The sequence below is a fragment of the Solanum stenotomum genome, chromosome 12 (genome assembly GCF_019186545.1).
Source record: "Solanum stenotomum isolate F172 chromosome 12, ASM1918654v1, whole genome shotgun sequence".
In the NCBI taxonomy this organism is placed as follows: Eukaryota; Viridiplantae; Streptophyta; class Magnoliopsida; order Solanales; family Solanaceae; genus Solanum; species Solanum stenotomum.
Genome location: NC_064293.1, coordinates 17,292,619 through 17,309,388, shown reverse-complemented (window position 1 = coordinate 17,309,388; position 16,770 = coordinate 17,292,619). Strand labels below are relative to the sequence as shown.

General features: G+C 34.2%; 1 protein-coding gene across 1 annotated transcript; it reads right to left on the bottom strand.

The window, feature by feature from the left end:
- Positions 1-705: 705 nt before the first annotated feature.
- LOC125847532 (uncharacterized) lies at positions 706-12,794 on the bottom strand. Its single transcript, XM_049527138.1, has 14 exons — positions 12,660-12,794; positions 12,202-12,320; positions 12,033-12,099; positions 11,811-11,921; positions 10,388-10,583; positions 8,377-8,462; positions 7,980-8,175; positions 7,676-7,787; positions 6,552-6,679; positions 6,213-6,419; positions 5,975-6,084; positions 4,957-5,086; positions 2,782-2,931; positions 706-1,133 (listed from the first exon to the last, which is right to left on the bottom strand). The coding sequence occupies exons 2-14, from the start codon at positions 12,293-12,295 to the stop codon at positions 912-914; spliced, it is 1,809 nt and encodes a 602-aa protein (XP_049383095.1). The 5' UTR covers positions 12,296-12,320; positions 12,660-12,794; the 3' UTR covers positions 706-911.
- Positions 12,795-16,770: the final 3,976 nt, after the last annotated feature.

Here is a 16,770-nt window from a genome sequence, read left to right as displayed (position 1 = left end):
GATATTAGCTTACATTTCTTGTTTTGTATCATTAATATTAAAATGATTATTTTATGTTTTAGAATTGCAAGATTCATTTAATAATTTTTATTCTATATAGAAAACTTCTTATTATACAGTGAAAATTCACTAACATCATGTTTTCGATTGATAAATGATTTTTGGCAATTCTTAAAGTTTTTGACTAAAAGTACATGAATAATTTTTGTGCTTCCTTTCTCTATCAAACTTAGGGTAGTTGATTATCGAAATTTCGAGTATGATAACATGTTTGCCGATGAAACTAGAAAAAAAGATTCTTGTCATGTTGTACATTCGAACGAGGGAGTAATTGTGGCCGGAGTCAGGTAGAGCAAAGAGTTCATTCCAATTTCCTTCGGCAGAATATTAAAAACCCTTTTAACTTCTTGTTTATATGTTATATTTTGAATCCCCTGATAACATTTTGTCATGTAATAATTTTGAACAAGGAATAATTAGTTTCCTCCAACACCTTTCAAACGTTTAATTTGATTCTAGAGTATGTATACATGTAGATTTGTTCTTCATTCGAAAAAATAAATCTCTTTTTCAATTAAAAATAAATAAATTCCCTGAGCCCTTTATTCCAAAACAAACTTTGTTTATTTTCTTATTATTTGAAATGGAAAGAGATGCAACTTGGTAGTACAATTCACTTCTAAAATAAATTCAAGCAAACTATTAGATGCAACCAAATGAAGGCCCTCTGTTCCAAAATTAGAATTTCAGAAAAAACACCGTGCATATAAAATGAATTTTTCTCTGACTTCTCAGATATAGAAAATTTTTCTGAAGTCATGTTGAAGAATTTTGCAGCTTAAAAATTTGATAAAATTGCCTCAACTCTATGGTGCAACTGAAAAATCAATGACCAATGAAAAAAAAGAAGCTCAGCCCCAAAACCTACTAATGAAACCTTTCTTATCTTTCTTCATACGAGAGTCCAGTGATGGGAACTCAATGAGGTTATAGGCCAGGTCCAATACGATGGGATTACGAGGAACTGGTTGGAAGGCAGGTGGAAATGTTTCAATTCGAGGAACAACCTTCATGTTGGCTTCACCAACAGCTGATTCGTATGTATCCAATTTTTCCATGAGAAGTTTCTCCATCTGAAAGAAAGAAGTATAAAACATGGATTACACACGTCGGGGGATCAGAAGAACACAAATGGAAATGGAAGCAGAAACTAGACAAACTAGAAATGGACGAATACAAAATGAAATGCCTAATAGAAACTCCGGAGTTCTTGGAATACAAAACAGATAGGCAATCAACTGTCATGGAATTAAATGAAAGCTAAGTAGCATGAAAACTTTAAGTTTCTACCACATATCAAATATCAAAAATTTATCAAGGCAGAATTATTCGTCATACTTGGTAGTTCAAACATTCAGGTGACCCTAATGTGTACCAAACTAAAACTAGAAGAGAATGGGAAAGGTTGTGCTAGCTTATTTAGAACTACCAGAAAACACGTCTAACAGTTGGGAGCATCTACGTAGTACTAAATGGATAAAAAACTGAAATGAACTGTGTAACTGAAACTTCTACTATGGGGGTGGAGGAGAGGAGGGGGAATTTGTGTCAAACACAATGCTGAAGTGCTCAGTGAGAACTATCAATGAAGAAACACCATGCTTACTTGTTCATGTTTGACCTTTTTTGGGAACACAAGCAGAATTATAACACCAGAAGAAATTCCCTAACTGCGTTATCATTTCATTGAGTTGAAACCTTTTCCAGCACAAACACTTGAAAAACAATGGAATTTACAACTTCATTTCACAATATGCCTATCAATTGAGGAATCAAGCACACAAAATGCAGTATCCTCTGAAGGACACAAGGAGAACTATTAATGCTTCTGCTAAGATAAGCAAGAGGTTCATCTAATGTTAACTACATTTTGAATTACCAAGAACTCAAACCTCTTCGTTCAAACTTTTTTTTTCAACTCTCACGATTCATTCAGTCAATATTAATTCTTCATAAGAAATCCAAACTTCCTTTCTTCAATGTCATCAAACCCAATCAGAAAAGATCATAGAAGAAGTTGGTTGGAAGTAGTTTAACAATACAGAAAATCTCCATGGGTTTCTTCCTAGTTTCTAGGGATGGCAATGGAGCAGGGCGGATGCAAGGCGGGGTGGGTTTAAGGCTATATGGGGCGGGGTGGGTGGGATGTGGGGAGGGTTGAAATGGGTTTTTTTAAAATTAATGCGGGGCGGGGCGGGTTGCTATTATATGTGATTTTATGTGAGTTCAAATTTAATTTTAACTTTTTACATGTTATAAAAGTGATAGAACATTATTTATTAAGATAATTTCTATAAATCTACTAAAATATTCGAGATAGTATATGAAAATGGTTTAATAAAAAATAATATAATTTCTTACATGTTTTTCAATTGACCCTTGAAAATAAATTTTTTAAGTCACTATCCTATTGAATTAATACAACTTAATGAAAAAAAGAATTTATTGTTATGAATTTTATTTTTAGTATCAAACTTAACTAGAAAAAAAATATTAAAAAAGTAATGCGGGGCGGGGTGAGGCGGGTTGAAAATGAAAAACGTTGTTATGCAGGGCGGGGAGGGGCGGATTAAAAAATTTGCGGGTTAAGCTCAACCCGCCCCACCCCCACCCCGGTTCCATTTGCACCAAGAACATCAAAGAGAAGGTGAATACAACAACAAATTAGCTAATGGGAATGACTGCAAAAGTATATCAGACATATGGAAGGCCAAATCATACCTTCTTATCAGTTCCATTCAATGAGATATTAGATATCTTTTTCGAGAGATTTTCTGGAGCCTTTTCCTCCTCCATAATTCCTTTGGCATGCTCAGCACAGCTGTTAGATCTGCTCTCGTTATACAGTGTTCTCAGTTCCTTGATCATGACCTGTTACAGATGGAGAGAAAACAATGACAAAAGGAGAAATGGAGAAGAAAAATCATTCACACTCATATTACTGATTGAAGTGACATATGTAGAAAATATAAGACTGCTATAATTATGCATCAGAACTTTTTCTTTTCTTTTTTAATTGAAATTTTTGGTCTGTGGACCATTTTATTTAACTGAAATAGGTCAAAGACCCATGTCCAAAATAACAAAAAATACAAATAACAGGCCCAAAGACCCGGCCCCAAACAAAAAAAGGAAAGTAGTCCTTCTGTCTCCTGTTGATTGCTGAGAAGAGTTCAACAATTGATGTTCCTCTTCATTCCCATCTGTTGAAATCTTCCTTGTGAGTGGAAATCTGCCATGACTGCTGATTGAAGCATTTCCTTGCTCCCCCCCCCCCCNCCCCCCCCCCCCCCCCGGACAAGAGAGCCAATGGAAGAGTGGTAAGCTCCATTTTTTATTTCCATAGTTGCCTTCCGTGTTGCTTTGCCTTCCGCATTTTCAGCAGGTGTGCTCACAACTGTAGTGATTCTTTGTGATTTACTTGTAATTTGCTATAGATATGTATGGGGATGCCATGTATATTTTGTGTTTTGTATGTCCTCATTGATTTTGCCACTGTATGTTGATATACTTGTTTCTGATTCTCAAATTAGGCACTTGTGCTTTGTCCATGTTGAGTAACCTCCGTACCTCCGTATCTTACTTAATTACTCCCTCCGCCCCATTTTATGTGGCACCCTTTCCTTTTTAGTCCGTCCCAAAAAGAATGTCACCTTACTATAATTGGAAACAAGTTAACTTTTAAATTCTCCTTTTACCCTTAATGAAATGATTTACAACCACACAAATATCCAAGAATTGTTTTAGACCACAAGTTTCAAAAGTCTTCTTTTATTTCTTAAACACCGTGCAAAGTCAAACAGTGTCACATAAAATGGGAAGGAGGGAGTACTTATATATTAAGGAGAGTTACCAGTTGAAGGTCAACATGGATGCTTAAAGCCATAAAATCCAATTTCATGGCATTGTGGTGGTTAGACCGACTATGATATATAGGGCAGAGTGTTGGGTAGTTAATAGCTCTCATGTTCAGAAGATGCAAGTTGCGATATGAGGATGTTGAGATGGACATATGGACATACTAGAATAGAGAAGATTAGATGAGGGAAGCGCGGGTAAGATGGTTTGGGCATGTGCACATAAGATGCGCAGATGCCCCCTCTACCCTAAACCCTAGTTCATGCCTATATAAAGGGTAATATATTCCCTTGGAGATGCATCTCGAAAATTCTATAAAGTTATGGAATATTCACAAAGATAAGATGTGGCCGAACTCTTCTTGACAACCAAATACTTCAAGAAGATCCACAAAATCCTTTCATGGAGATCAAATAAATCTCCAGGAGGTCTACATCATCCTACATTATAGAAATACGCTAGTAATGGTCCTCAATCACGAAGAAAATTCGAAGAAAAAAATCAAAGGGAGGAATAGAATTGTACCCACATTGTTTATCAATAAAATTATGTTTCTTCATAATTTATTTGTGATTGCAATTTATTTTTTGTCACTTTAAAATTTGTTGCAAACACTATTATATTTTATTTTTTTAGTAACATATAAAAAACAAGTGTAAATATTTAAGTGTATAAAGATACATTACTAGATTTAAAGCCATAGAAGTTTCCATCACATTTTTCCTTCGGGAAAAATGTAATCAACTGAAGTTTAATATTGTAGTAACTGTAGTATTACTATTAAGTTAAAAGAAAGATCTTAAGATAAGATTTAAAGTTCTGAGGAAGTTGGGAAAATTATGAATACATAAAGATACAAATTTGAACATTTCGGAGTAGAACTCTTTTGGAGTTGGGCCTGCATCTAGCACGGGCATCTTCGTACTAGTTTCTCCTTTAAGAAGCAGCTAGGAAGCTCTATCAATGAACATTTAGAGAACATGCACAATCAATTTTTAATATAATAAAAGCAGGTAGTTTGACTGATTAAATGCTAACCTGATCAGCAGCATTCGCGGACTGCAGTTTCGTAAGAGCTGCATCAGCTAAAGAACGAGCTCGAGAGTACAAGGCATATGCTTCTGTCCTCTTTCCCGCCGAACTGTAGGACTTTGCTAAGTAGAAGCACCTGGAGGAAAATTGAAATCAAAGCTTTGAATAGATTTCAAACAAGAAAATATTCATCCTAGGACAACGTTACAGATACGGGAAGCTACAACCCCAGAAACCAAGTAAGATCTAAGATGACTAGTGCTTCATGGGGGAAGAGAAGGAGGAGGGGCAAGAGGACTTATAAACAAGACCTCATCACAGTGCAAAAGCAAAATTATTTTTCAGAACAGGCTTAAAATAAGAGAATCGGTAGGACTCCTAATGTCTTAGCCAGAAGTTGAAATTAGCGCACCAAACTACAGGTCTACCACATCAAATTGAACAAAATTTTGCACATGAAGATATTAGTGCGGAATGAAACTCAGTCTAAGTCGTGAAGTAACTAGCAGGAGGCAAATAGATTAATCCAATGATGTCCGTTATCTAAGATAATGAACATTTTATTATAGTTTAAATAGATACTAGCACAGGAACCACAATTTCAAATTACTCCAAACAGGCAAAGTACAATCTTACATAGTATCACTGACCCAAAATTTCATTGATTACCGCTTAAGCATTTTGTACATTGAAATGGTACAACTTCCTTATCTAGGACACTAAAAGTTCCAGATCTCCTTCTCATAAATTCACCAATAATATTAGTTTTAGACGGCCACAAGAAATGCTAAAACCGTATGCAGATAGTCTTTCACTCTCCTCTTCTCACCAGAAACTTTTTCAACTATCACATGATAAAAGAAAAAATACAACAACAACAACAACATACTCAGTATAGTCTCACAAGTGGGAAGGGTAGTGTGTACACAAACCTTACCTCTACCTTGAGAGGTAGAGAGACTGTATCCGATAGACCCTTGGCTCAAAAAAAACATTTCACTTAATGAAGTAATAAAAGCCGAACCTTTCTGCTCGGAAAGCCATACTTCTCAGCTCACACTCTTCAGCTAAGGCAACTTCTTCCACTTTTCTATCTCTTCCAGAACTAACTAGATCAGAAAGATCAGCAGTATTCTGCACCAGAGAAAGCAGTTAACAGTGCAGTCCAATAGCCATATGAGTGAGCCTTGTCATATTGCCAATTCTGATCTAAAATACACTGATTAAGAATGTAATAAGAAAATAACACTCGATAATTTTACCTGTAACAGTAGATCATACAGCCGAACAAGCTCCTCTGGCTTCGTGACCTTTTCATTTTTATCATCACGAACCTTGTTGAGCTTGCTTTTAGCTATTTTAACTAGCAACTGGTTCCTCTCAATGGTTCGCTGCCCTAAAATTGCACCAACGGCTTTATCCAGTCCACTTAACTCATCCTTCACATTTTCTGAATTAGCAGCCGTAACCTAGAAGAAAAACCATGTGTACAAGATGAACCAATTCAGGACTTTAATTTGATTTATGCAATATATATCAAGATCAACTTGAAATTTCCAAGAGCCAGCTACTATAATGTAATATAAGGAGTAGTCACTCACCAGGTCATTCCGGATGCAGCTCCTGGCTTCGTGATATGCTGCAAATATTTTGTCATATAACACAAGTTTCTTCTCTGCTGGAAGAGAATCAGCAGCTGAACCATGGATATCTTTCTCCAGTTCCTGGGCTGATTAAATGGTACAGTGTATAATATAAGCTTGAAATAAAGCTAAAACCAGCATGATGTTTTAAAGGAAGATATGCAAATATGCAATTAGTTGACCAAAACACAAAGTGGTTAAAAGTTACTCCCTCCATTTCAATTTATGTGTTAGTGTTCGACTATGAACAAAGTATAAGAAAGAACTTTTTTTTAGATCTTGTGGTTTTATAAATGCAATGATATTTTTGTGGTTATAAAGGCATGTCATTAAGGGTAAAATGAGAAGTTTAAAGTCAAATTGTTTCCAAGTATAGAAAGATGTCATTTTTTTTGGAACAAACTAATAAGGAAAAAGTGTCACATAAATGGAACAAATGGAGAATTTCACTAGAGATGCGAAAATGAGGAGAAATTTAAAACTAAATTACGAGCCTCATAAGTTAAAACCGGTGAAAATTCTCATTTCCCACTCAAGTTTGCAAAAGCAACAATGTTGATGCAAACTTTTTTAGGTATAATACATGCATCTGTGTACTTCATTCTTTGTAAGATAACAGACTTGTTGCATTGTATAACATGGCATTCCTAGTGGACAATTCCTTACAATTTTTGGTTTGCCTCATCTTGTTACATATTTTATACTCTGTTATATTCCTCATCACTGTCGCTGGGACTAGACATGCAAATCTGCAACTGTTAACATCATTAACATTAGAAGACAACTCACAAGGGTCATAGAGAGTGCTCTGCAGCCTACAAGGATTTCAATTTCAAGTACAGACATCCAAAAGCTAAGAGGAAAATATCAAGGAACTCCCTAGAAATGCTCTGTTGAATAAAGAACACAAGTATGTAGACCAAAATCTAAAACTAGGTTAAAGGAACAAAATTTGGTTCAAAATAGTCGACTGGAACAATTCCAAACTCAAGAGACAAAAAAATCCTAATGTTGGAACCTCCAGTAAGTTGACTATTGATGCGTTTTTCAAAGTGCTACCTTTTGCATCAAAGTAAACATACCTTTCAGGATGGACACCCGTATCTTTGCATTTGAAATTGGAAATCTATTTCCAAGCCAATGAAATTCTGTCATAGATGCAGCCTGCTGAGATCTTGCCTCTGCCATAGCAGCCTGTTAACAAAGAAAAGAAAGTGATAGATCAATTAGGAGCAAATCATCCTCCAAACTCACTTTAAAAATTTTATAAAAAAAAAAAAAACTTGAGAAAGACAGCACTATCTACAAAAAAATAGTGCCTGTAAGCCATACACACTTTTATTTTATCGGGGTAAATTGTAAATACACTTAGAAATGACAGCTCACCTCCAACTTCGCTTTGAAAAGGTCCAGTGCAGGCCCTTCAATTTCACCGATGGAAACGAGTTCAGAAGTTTGTAAGTTAGACTCACCAATCTTGTGTAAGCAATATCTGATACTAGGTTCTAGTTCCTCAACTCGCTCACGGCACAATACTTGGTTCTCTAGATCTCCATATTTTCCAAGTTCCTCATACACAGCCCTATCCAAATAAGAGATAGCGAGAATTCAGGACCTTGTTGAAACAATAGTATATTCAAATAAAAGAAGCAGATATGGCGAGCAGAATGAAGAGATTATTCTACAACTTCCTCCGTGGATATTATTTGGAAACAAACTAGACATTCTGGCCATTATACTGTCAGCCATAGACAAGTATACATCTCCATAAAGACTACAGTACCTGGCACTTTTGAAACACTTTAGAGCAACGTCCCAATTTTGATCTTTTTCAAACAATAAACTCCCTTTCATGTATGCAGCATAAGCCTGCAGATTAGGAACAAGATTGCTGAATCACACTACAAAAGCAAACTCTAGAAGATTTGTGTCAATAATTAAAAACTATATTGACTCGCTTTAAGCATTCAAACACAAAATGAAACACCACGTCTGCACAAGAGCAATGAAAAAAAATAATGCCAATGGTAAAAGGATGTGATTAGAAAAGGAATGGAGTGATTGGGGTGTTCAGAGATTCAGATTAATTAACTATTGTTTATGTAAAATCTCCACAAGAAAAAAACTATGTCAACAATTTGCAGATCTGCTAAGTTTGATTCTCTGTTTTTTTCACAAGGTAAATAATTTTACTAATCATACAAAAATCTCCCACATAAAAGTAGTACATTAGAAAGTAGAGAATCAACAACATGATATGATTCTTTACATTTGATTCTCTGTTCTACCACCAACATATACAGGCAAGGTGCCAAAAGGCAAGGTGAAAGGCACTACCAATTATATAAACTTAAAACAGATTTTACATTGTACTAAAGTTCTCATTAAGGAAACAAAGTTGATATACCGGGTCAGGTAAATGATTAGCCACACAAAAGGGCAGATAGATTAATGGTCTTTACCAAAAAAAAAGGGCAGATAAATTAATGGAAATAGGCAACTTTAAAACCGTTTTTTATAACCGGAATGATAGAAAAGGATCTACATTTTTTCATCTTCTGTGAGAGTAGCTAAATATCACATCCTTGACCATAGCCAACATTAATGACTATAGTCGAACAGATTCACTACTGTCCCGTGTACACCACAATTGACTAACAACCTTTCAATGTAGCTACAAGTGGACCAAGTTTTCTCTCGAACATTTACACATATAACACCAGTTAATATAGGTATCTTTCTTTTCCTCAGAATTTCAGCAGCAAGTTTGACCCCCTAATTGTCATCCAAATGAAGCTCTTTTCTTCGCTTTTATCCTTTCTATCCAAGTAAGTCACTAGGGTCAGTTTGTTTTATCCTTCCAAGAGTACAAGCTACTACCTAGACAAGGATACTAACACTTAGGAACTTACTCAATTTATGAAGCCAATAGCAAGTACAAGACAACTCCACGATGTAAGCTTCAAAGCCAGTTCCATTAAGAAATTAAAGATGATTGTGGTAAGTGCGGTCAGTATTTGAAAAATAGTTATACTGTGATGAATCTTCATAGTAATATTATTTGTTTGGGTTTTATCCGCTTATAGGTGCACCACAAGGTAAAACTAAAACCACAAAGAGAAAAATTGTCTCAAACGATCTACAATTTATCGGAATCACTGACTACTTAACTAAGAATAAAACAGAATAGAAGCAAAGAAATCCATATAGGCAAAAACAACACGAGAGGAAAACCGCGCTAGGCAGACCCCGTGCGACGAGCTAGACCAAGAAAGAATGCAGGGGGTTCGGAACCTGATGCCCCCATTTGGGAGATCCCCTGCCCAACCAAATCGGTCACCCTTGCGAGTGAAGTAAATTCAGTTTTAGCACAGACAAAAGCGAAGTTTGAAAGGTAAATAGAGAAATAAGTCACAGAAGAATCTGTTTCTTTCATAATAATTTGAAGTCATCAGATATTAACATGTTAATCAAGCAAATCAACCAAAATCTATAACATGGTTATTCTGAAGGACCCAATGACTTTCCTGCCACCACTACACTTTTATCCATTAGTGGCATGAGTTTCCTTTCCCTGACTTCATGTATTTCAGAAAGATCATCCTAATCAAAAGAAAAATGAACAAAGAGACTTCAAGTATAGCAAGGAAAAAGCATTTTGAGAAGATCAACACCTCTGGCAGCACCTCAGGGGTCGAAATGAACGAAGGTTTAGGCTAATGACTAAAATCAAATGCTCTCATGAGCAAACACATTGCCATGTATATGAGAATCATGACACAAGAAAAGCATACCTCCGCTTCTAAAGATGTTCTCGAATCTCCCTTGATGGAACATAATTCCTGGAAAAGACTAGCCCATTTAACCGCCTTTCTCAACCGACCAATCAGATAACTTCTTTGGCGTGCATTTGGTCCATCAGGCAATGTTTTCTTTTCCATAGCATGACTCCAAGCTCTTTCAGCTGTATAGAGAACCAAGTGAAGAAACCTACAACAAGCGTAAATCATTGAGATTGTTAAGCATTAATCAACTTTGTACATTCAAGAGATAAGAAAGAAAATATGACTCATATTAGGCAGAGTAGATTGTTCATAACTCAATAGACTACAATATCCGCAGAAAGTATAGATCACACTACAAAAAGAAGTATAACACTTCTCTCTTTATACTTCTTCAAGGAACTAGATCTTTAACATGTCAACTTTGTAGAAATTAATTCAAGAAATGCACCCAACCGCTCCAAAAAGGGCGTCATGATAGCTTGATCAACATCAAACAATTTCACAAATTAGAACTTTAGACTTGCAAACATACAATTGTTGAATAAAATAATCCAATACAGCAGAAACTCTTCTACTCCCTCTCTTTTTTCCCTTCTCTGAGTCTGACAAACCTTCACTAGGCAATGCCTACGTTTCAATTGATCCCTTTTTTAGTACGGTTAGATATGTATCATTTTAGTAATAAGTGTAGTCTAGAGGTCAATGAAGTGGGATGAAAAACATGTGAGACTAGGATTGAAATCTCCATAGAGAAACACTAGGTGATTTCTTTCAATTGCCTAAACCCGGGTGGATAAAGTTAACAGAGACTAGGATTGAAATCTCCATAGAGAAACACTAGGTGATTTCTTTTCAATTGCCTAAACCCGGGTGGATAAAGTTAACAAGTAACTCTACTAGTGGGAGCTAGCAAGTATGCGGTGAAATATTTTAGTGACGCACAAGCTGGCCCGGACGTCGCCATCAGAGGCGGAGCTAATAAGGGTCCAGGGGTTTATTTGAACCCTTCAGCAGAAAACAACACTATTTATACATGGTTAAAATTATTAATATTATTATTATTATTATTATAGATGTTGAACCCCCTTCGACTTCTTCGTGTGTTAATTCTTCGTATTTTGAACCCCCTTAATGAAAATCTTGCCTTTGCCACTGGTCACAATAATCTAAAAAAGAAAAGAGTGAATTTTGGACTGAACAAAATGTAGAGAATTCATATAATTGACCCTAATTAGTTTGAGAATGATGGGTAATTTTTGTTGTTGTAATAAGTAAATACAATCTTCAAACACATAACCATATTACTCAAAATTATAAACCAAAAGAATCAAAAAAAGAACCCCCAAATTTTCAACTAATCTATTACTTAAATTATAAACCAAGCAAATACTAGCCATACAAAACATGTCAAACAAAATACAAATACACACACCTCACTTCAGTGACCGTAGTTACGGAAATTGAACGCTTAGTGTACTTCAAACGTCCGTGAGTGAACTTGAGCGATTTATACAATCTCCTTAATCGAGCCGTACAATACCTCCTGTAAATTCCAAATTTCTTACACCTTTAACACCAAAATCACTCAAAAACAAATCACACCTAAATCACTTATTTAATTGTCTTGAGGAACATGGATGCATCGGAATAGCACCTGTAACGAGCATAATCACCGAATCTCAATCCATGCTGCATTTGAGCAGATTTTAAAAGCTGTAACACTACAAAATGTACCTAAATTCAGTGAAATCTCCACAATTTTCAATGCAATTGGAAAAAGGAACCAGCGGATAAGCCTTTGAGGAGGGAGAGAGAGAGAGTACCATTGACGGAGAACTTAAGGTTATTGATCTGATCAGAAGGAATAGAACTCTGATCCTCAATTTCCATAGCAGTACTTTCCTTCTGCTTCCCCATTTTCGAGCTAATGGCCGAGCGTTTTCTGATTCAAGTTCATTTTTTTTGGTTAAAAAGATGCTTACTTTTAACTACTTAATCGTCATATCCCTTAACACAGATGTTTTCACTTTCTCATTTGACTTATTTTCTGTTTCTTCCAGGGAACACAACCTAGAAACAACAAATTCGTGCGAAATGAAACTAACAATAACGATAAGCACTATTTGTGAAGTTGCTCAAATAAATTCAGATATGAAGGAATCAGATGGTCAAAGTTTTCAGATCTGTGGTTAAGAGATTGATATGAAGAACAGACAATTCAAGCAAAATGGAAGATTTAGGAAAACCCTAACTATAATCTCAGCAATGGCAGAATCAATACCTGGGTGATGTTGAGGATGGCCTTTGATTCTCGCCCTTTTTTGTGCACAGACGGAAGAACAAAGAAGACGACAGTAGAAAATGGCGTTAAATTAATAAAAGTAGATAATAAATGTACTCTCAAAAAAAATAGTACAGCTTCTTCTTTTTTTTGACAAGCTTCTTAAAAAAAAATTAAATGTTTGTGTTTCATAAATTGATTTTTACCAAAAAAGAAAATTAACAATAAAATAATATTTTATCAATTTTTTAAAAAATAAATATTAGTATAAAATATAGTAGTAGTAAACTTCATTGAACTTTGCGAGATTATTAAATTTTTTAAAAAAACCTTGTATACCCTTCGATTTGTTGTTTAGAGGTGATATATCTTTGTTATGAAATGGCTTCGTATATATTATATTGTTAAACAAATTGCTCATAAATACATTTTTCTCTAATTGAAATGAAAAATATTAATTTAAAATTATTTTTTATTAAAAAAATAAAACAATTCATGTAGGGTTGTATTTGATCCTTCTCGCACATTTTTTTTTTACTATTTGTATTCATCAACCAATTTGAATTTATTATTTTAATGGTCAAATTTATTCTTTTCACTTATTTTCTTGTAGAATGTATTATAGATGCCTCAAATATCTTTTTTACAAATATAATAACTAAATTATAATATAGCCGTAAAAAAATAATTTTAAGTTTTTCTTACTTTTTAATCTGCTTTCATTCACACTTCTTTCTTTTTATTTCTCTTATTTTTACACTAAATAATTAAAGAAAAATAAAATAAGAATAAAAACTCAAATGATAATAATCAGAGAAGTCAAAAATTAAGGTATGTGTGAAAAAGATCAAATACGTGATTTTTTAAAACATTAACAATTAAAAAAAAAATTACGTGGTTAAACAAACATATACTAGTTAATTATGCATTATAGTTATAGTTTTAGTTAATTACCACTCGCGACCAACATTCAGTGATAATTACGTGGGCTGGGGTTTTGAATTTGTATGATTCGCATGTTTGTATAATTCGAAATTCGTATAATATAATTTGTATAACTTTTGTGTATCATATAATTTGTATAACTGTTTAAAGTTCAGATATTTGTGTTTGTATAAATTCGTTATTTCGAGTATATACAAAAAACAACTCAATTATACAAATGAACCCGCAAATTATACAAACCCGCGAATTATACAAACGAGACAGCATAAACTGTAGCCACGGCCCATAAATATGCAAACTATAGCTATAGAGCATAATTAAGTTTATTGTAGTGGCTATTTGCGAAAATTCCCCTTAAACAAATAACTTGAAATTATTTTTTCCACTTTTGTAACGGTATGGTATATGTGACAGGTTTTATAACGATAAGGTATATGTGTTCCACTTTTGTAACGAGAGATATATAAGTTCTAAATGACAAAATTGAAGGGGTATATCAAACTCTTTTCCCATAAAAAAAAATGATCTTTCGCATATAGCCACTCAAAAACAGTTTAATTATGATCCATAGCTATAGTTTTCTAATTACGATTTGTAACTACATGTTATAGGGAGGAGAGTGGTGATCGAGATTGGGAGAGGGAGAAGAGAAGCGAGCGAGAAAAGACAGAGAGCGGGAGAGAGGTGAATTGTATATGTATATCGGTTAGATAATTGTATATATACATTATACAATTGATATACATATGTATTTATATATTTGACGAGAGAGATTGGGAGAGGGAGGAAGAGGCGAATGAGATTGGGAGAGAGATGAGAGAGGCGAGCGAGATTGAGAGAGGAAGGAGAGAGGTGAGCGAGAGAGGGCAACAATTTGTATAATTCACATCTAGTTTGCATAATTTGCGGGTACATTTGTATAATTCACATATTTTTGTATAATTGAGTAATACAAAGTCTGAAATTATACAAATATGATAAAACTCAAAATAACGAATTGATACAAACATAAACATATAAACTTTAAATTGTTATACAAATTATATTAGACAAATTACATTATATAAATTATATTATACAAAATTCGAAAACTACACGTTTATTCAAACTTTAAAATGTTATACAAAAAAAAGATTGAATGTATATGGTAATAAAACTGAAAAATCAAAGGAAATCATCATCATATACAAATACAAATCAAACGAAGAATTGTTAGTTGTGAACTATACAAATGTGATGAATTATACAAATGTGGCTAATTTACAAATTTGAAGTCAGCCCATGTAATTAATGATTAATATTAGTCACGATCGGTAATTATAGCAAACTATATCTATGATGACTAATTAAGTAGTATAAGTTTGCTTAACAACATAATTTCCCCTAAAAAAATTAGTAAATTCTTTGAATAGTCATTCATATTTGGCAAATTATTTAATAATATCACTTTTGTTTCTTTTGAAACCATAATATCAACCAACAATTTTTATTTCCTTAAAATAAAATGTACTTTCACATAAAAACATTCTTCCTTTTCCAGAATCCTGATAGGATAATAGAAAAGATCTTTTACAAGTACAAAATGATAAACTAGGGGGCCGTTTGGTTACTGGTTAGAATTATGCAGGTATTAGTTATGTAGGTATTAGTTATGTAAATATTAATTATACAAATATTAGCTACGTAAATATTATTTATGTATGATTTAGTTATGTAGAAATTATATTACATAAATTATTACTTATTGATTATTTAATTTATTGTAAATTAATATACTTTTTTAAAAAAAAAAATTGGAAATTATAACATCCATGCTTATAAATCAAGCCGTCAAAATGGGATTAGCCCATGGGCCGGCCCAACCCTACCCATTATTGGGGTAGGGTTGGGATAGGATTTTTCAACCCCCATTTAAAACTAGGGCTTTTAAGCCCGACCTATATAAGCCCTTGGTCCTTAAGGCTTGATCGGGGCTGGGTCGGGGTCGGCTCATGGGTCAAAACTTTTGTAATTTACAATAATCTTACTAGTATATAAACTAATAATTTGAGTACACAATGTGTTGTAATATTATGAATCTTCGTACCCAGATACATGTATCTCAGAATATATGGACTCAAAATTAGGTTAATTTATTATATATACATTCTATCAAAGTAGATTCGCATGTATCTAGGATACACATACAAATCTCGTGCCCTCGCCTCCCTCCCATCTTGCTTGTCACTCTTTTATCTCATTCGCATATATGGTATGCGAGATACATGCTAATTAAACTAAATTTTTGCTAGTGTTATTGAAACAACACCATTGTTTGTCATATTTGATTTGAAAATCTTCTCATTTTCTTGATGTTATAGAATTACAAGTTTGAAAACAAAAAAGTAAATATAAAAATAAAAAGAAGGGCTATCCAGCCCCAGTCCTCGGCCCTTCTAGGATTGGGTTGGGTTGAGCATTTTCAGGCTCTACCAAATGAAGGGCCAGTCCGCCCTAGCCCTTCAAATTCCTTGGCCTGCGAGGCTTGGATCGGGTGGGGTTGGGCCAGTTCTTTTTTACAGCTCTACTTATAAACAAGCAGTATCCAAAATAAATAAAATGCAACAATCCCTCAGGGTGGGGTAGGGATGTAAAAACGATGAAACTAAAAAATCATGTTAGAGGATCGTTCTGGATTATTTTTTTGGGTGGTTGTGTGTGTGGTTGGGGGNGGGGGGGGGGGGGGGGGAATATAAATAACGTAACTGCAAGTTACAAAAATAGACTAAGGGTGTGTTTGGTATGAAGGAAAACATTTTCCAGAAAATGTTTTCTAATTTTCTCATGTTTGGTTGGGCTAAATGTTTTCCAAATCAACTCATTTTCCTCAAATTTAAGGAAAATGACTTCCCTTCTAAACTTAAGGAAAACATTTTCCAAAACTCTCTTCCAACTTCAAATTACAATTATTTTTTTTGTTGAAAAAATCAATTTATTTTGTCCCTACCCTCAAACCACCCCCCAACTAACTCCCCCCCCTCCCCCCAAATAATATTTTTTTTAAAGCTTGTTTTTAAATTCAATTTTTTTACCCCACCCTCACCCCTACCCCACCCCCTCCCAAAAAAATATTAAAAATTATTTTTAAAAGATATTTCTAATTTCAATTTTTTATTTTTTTACCCCC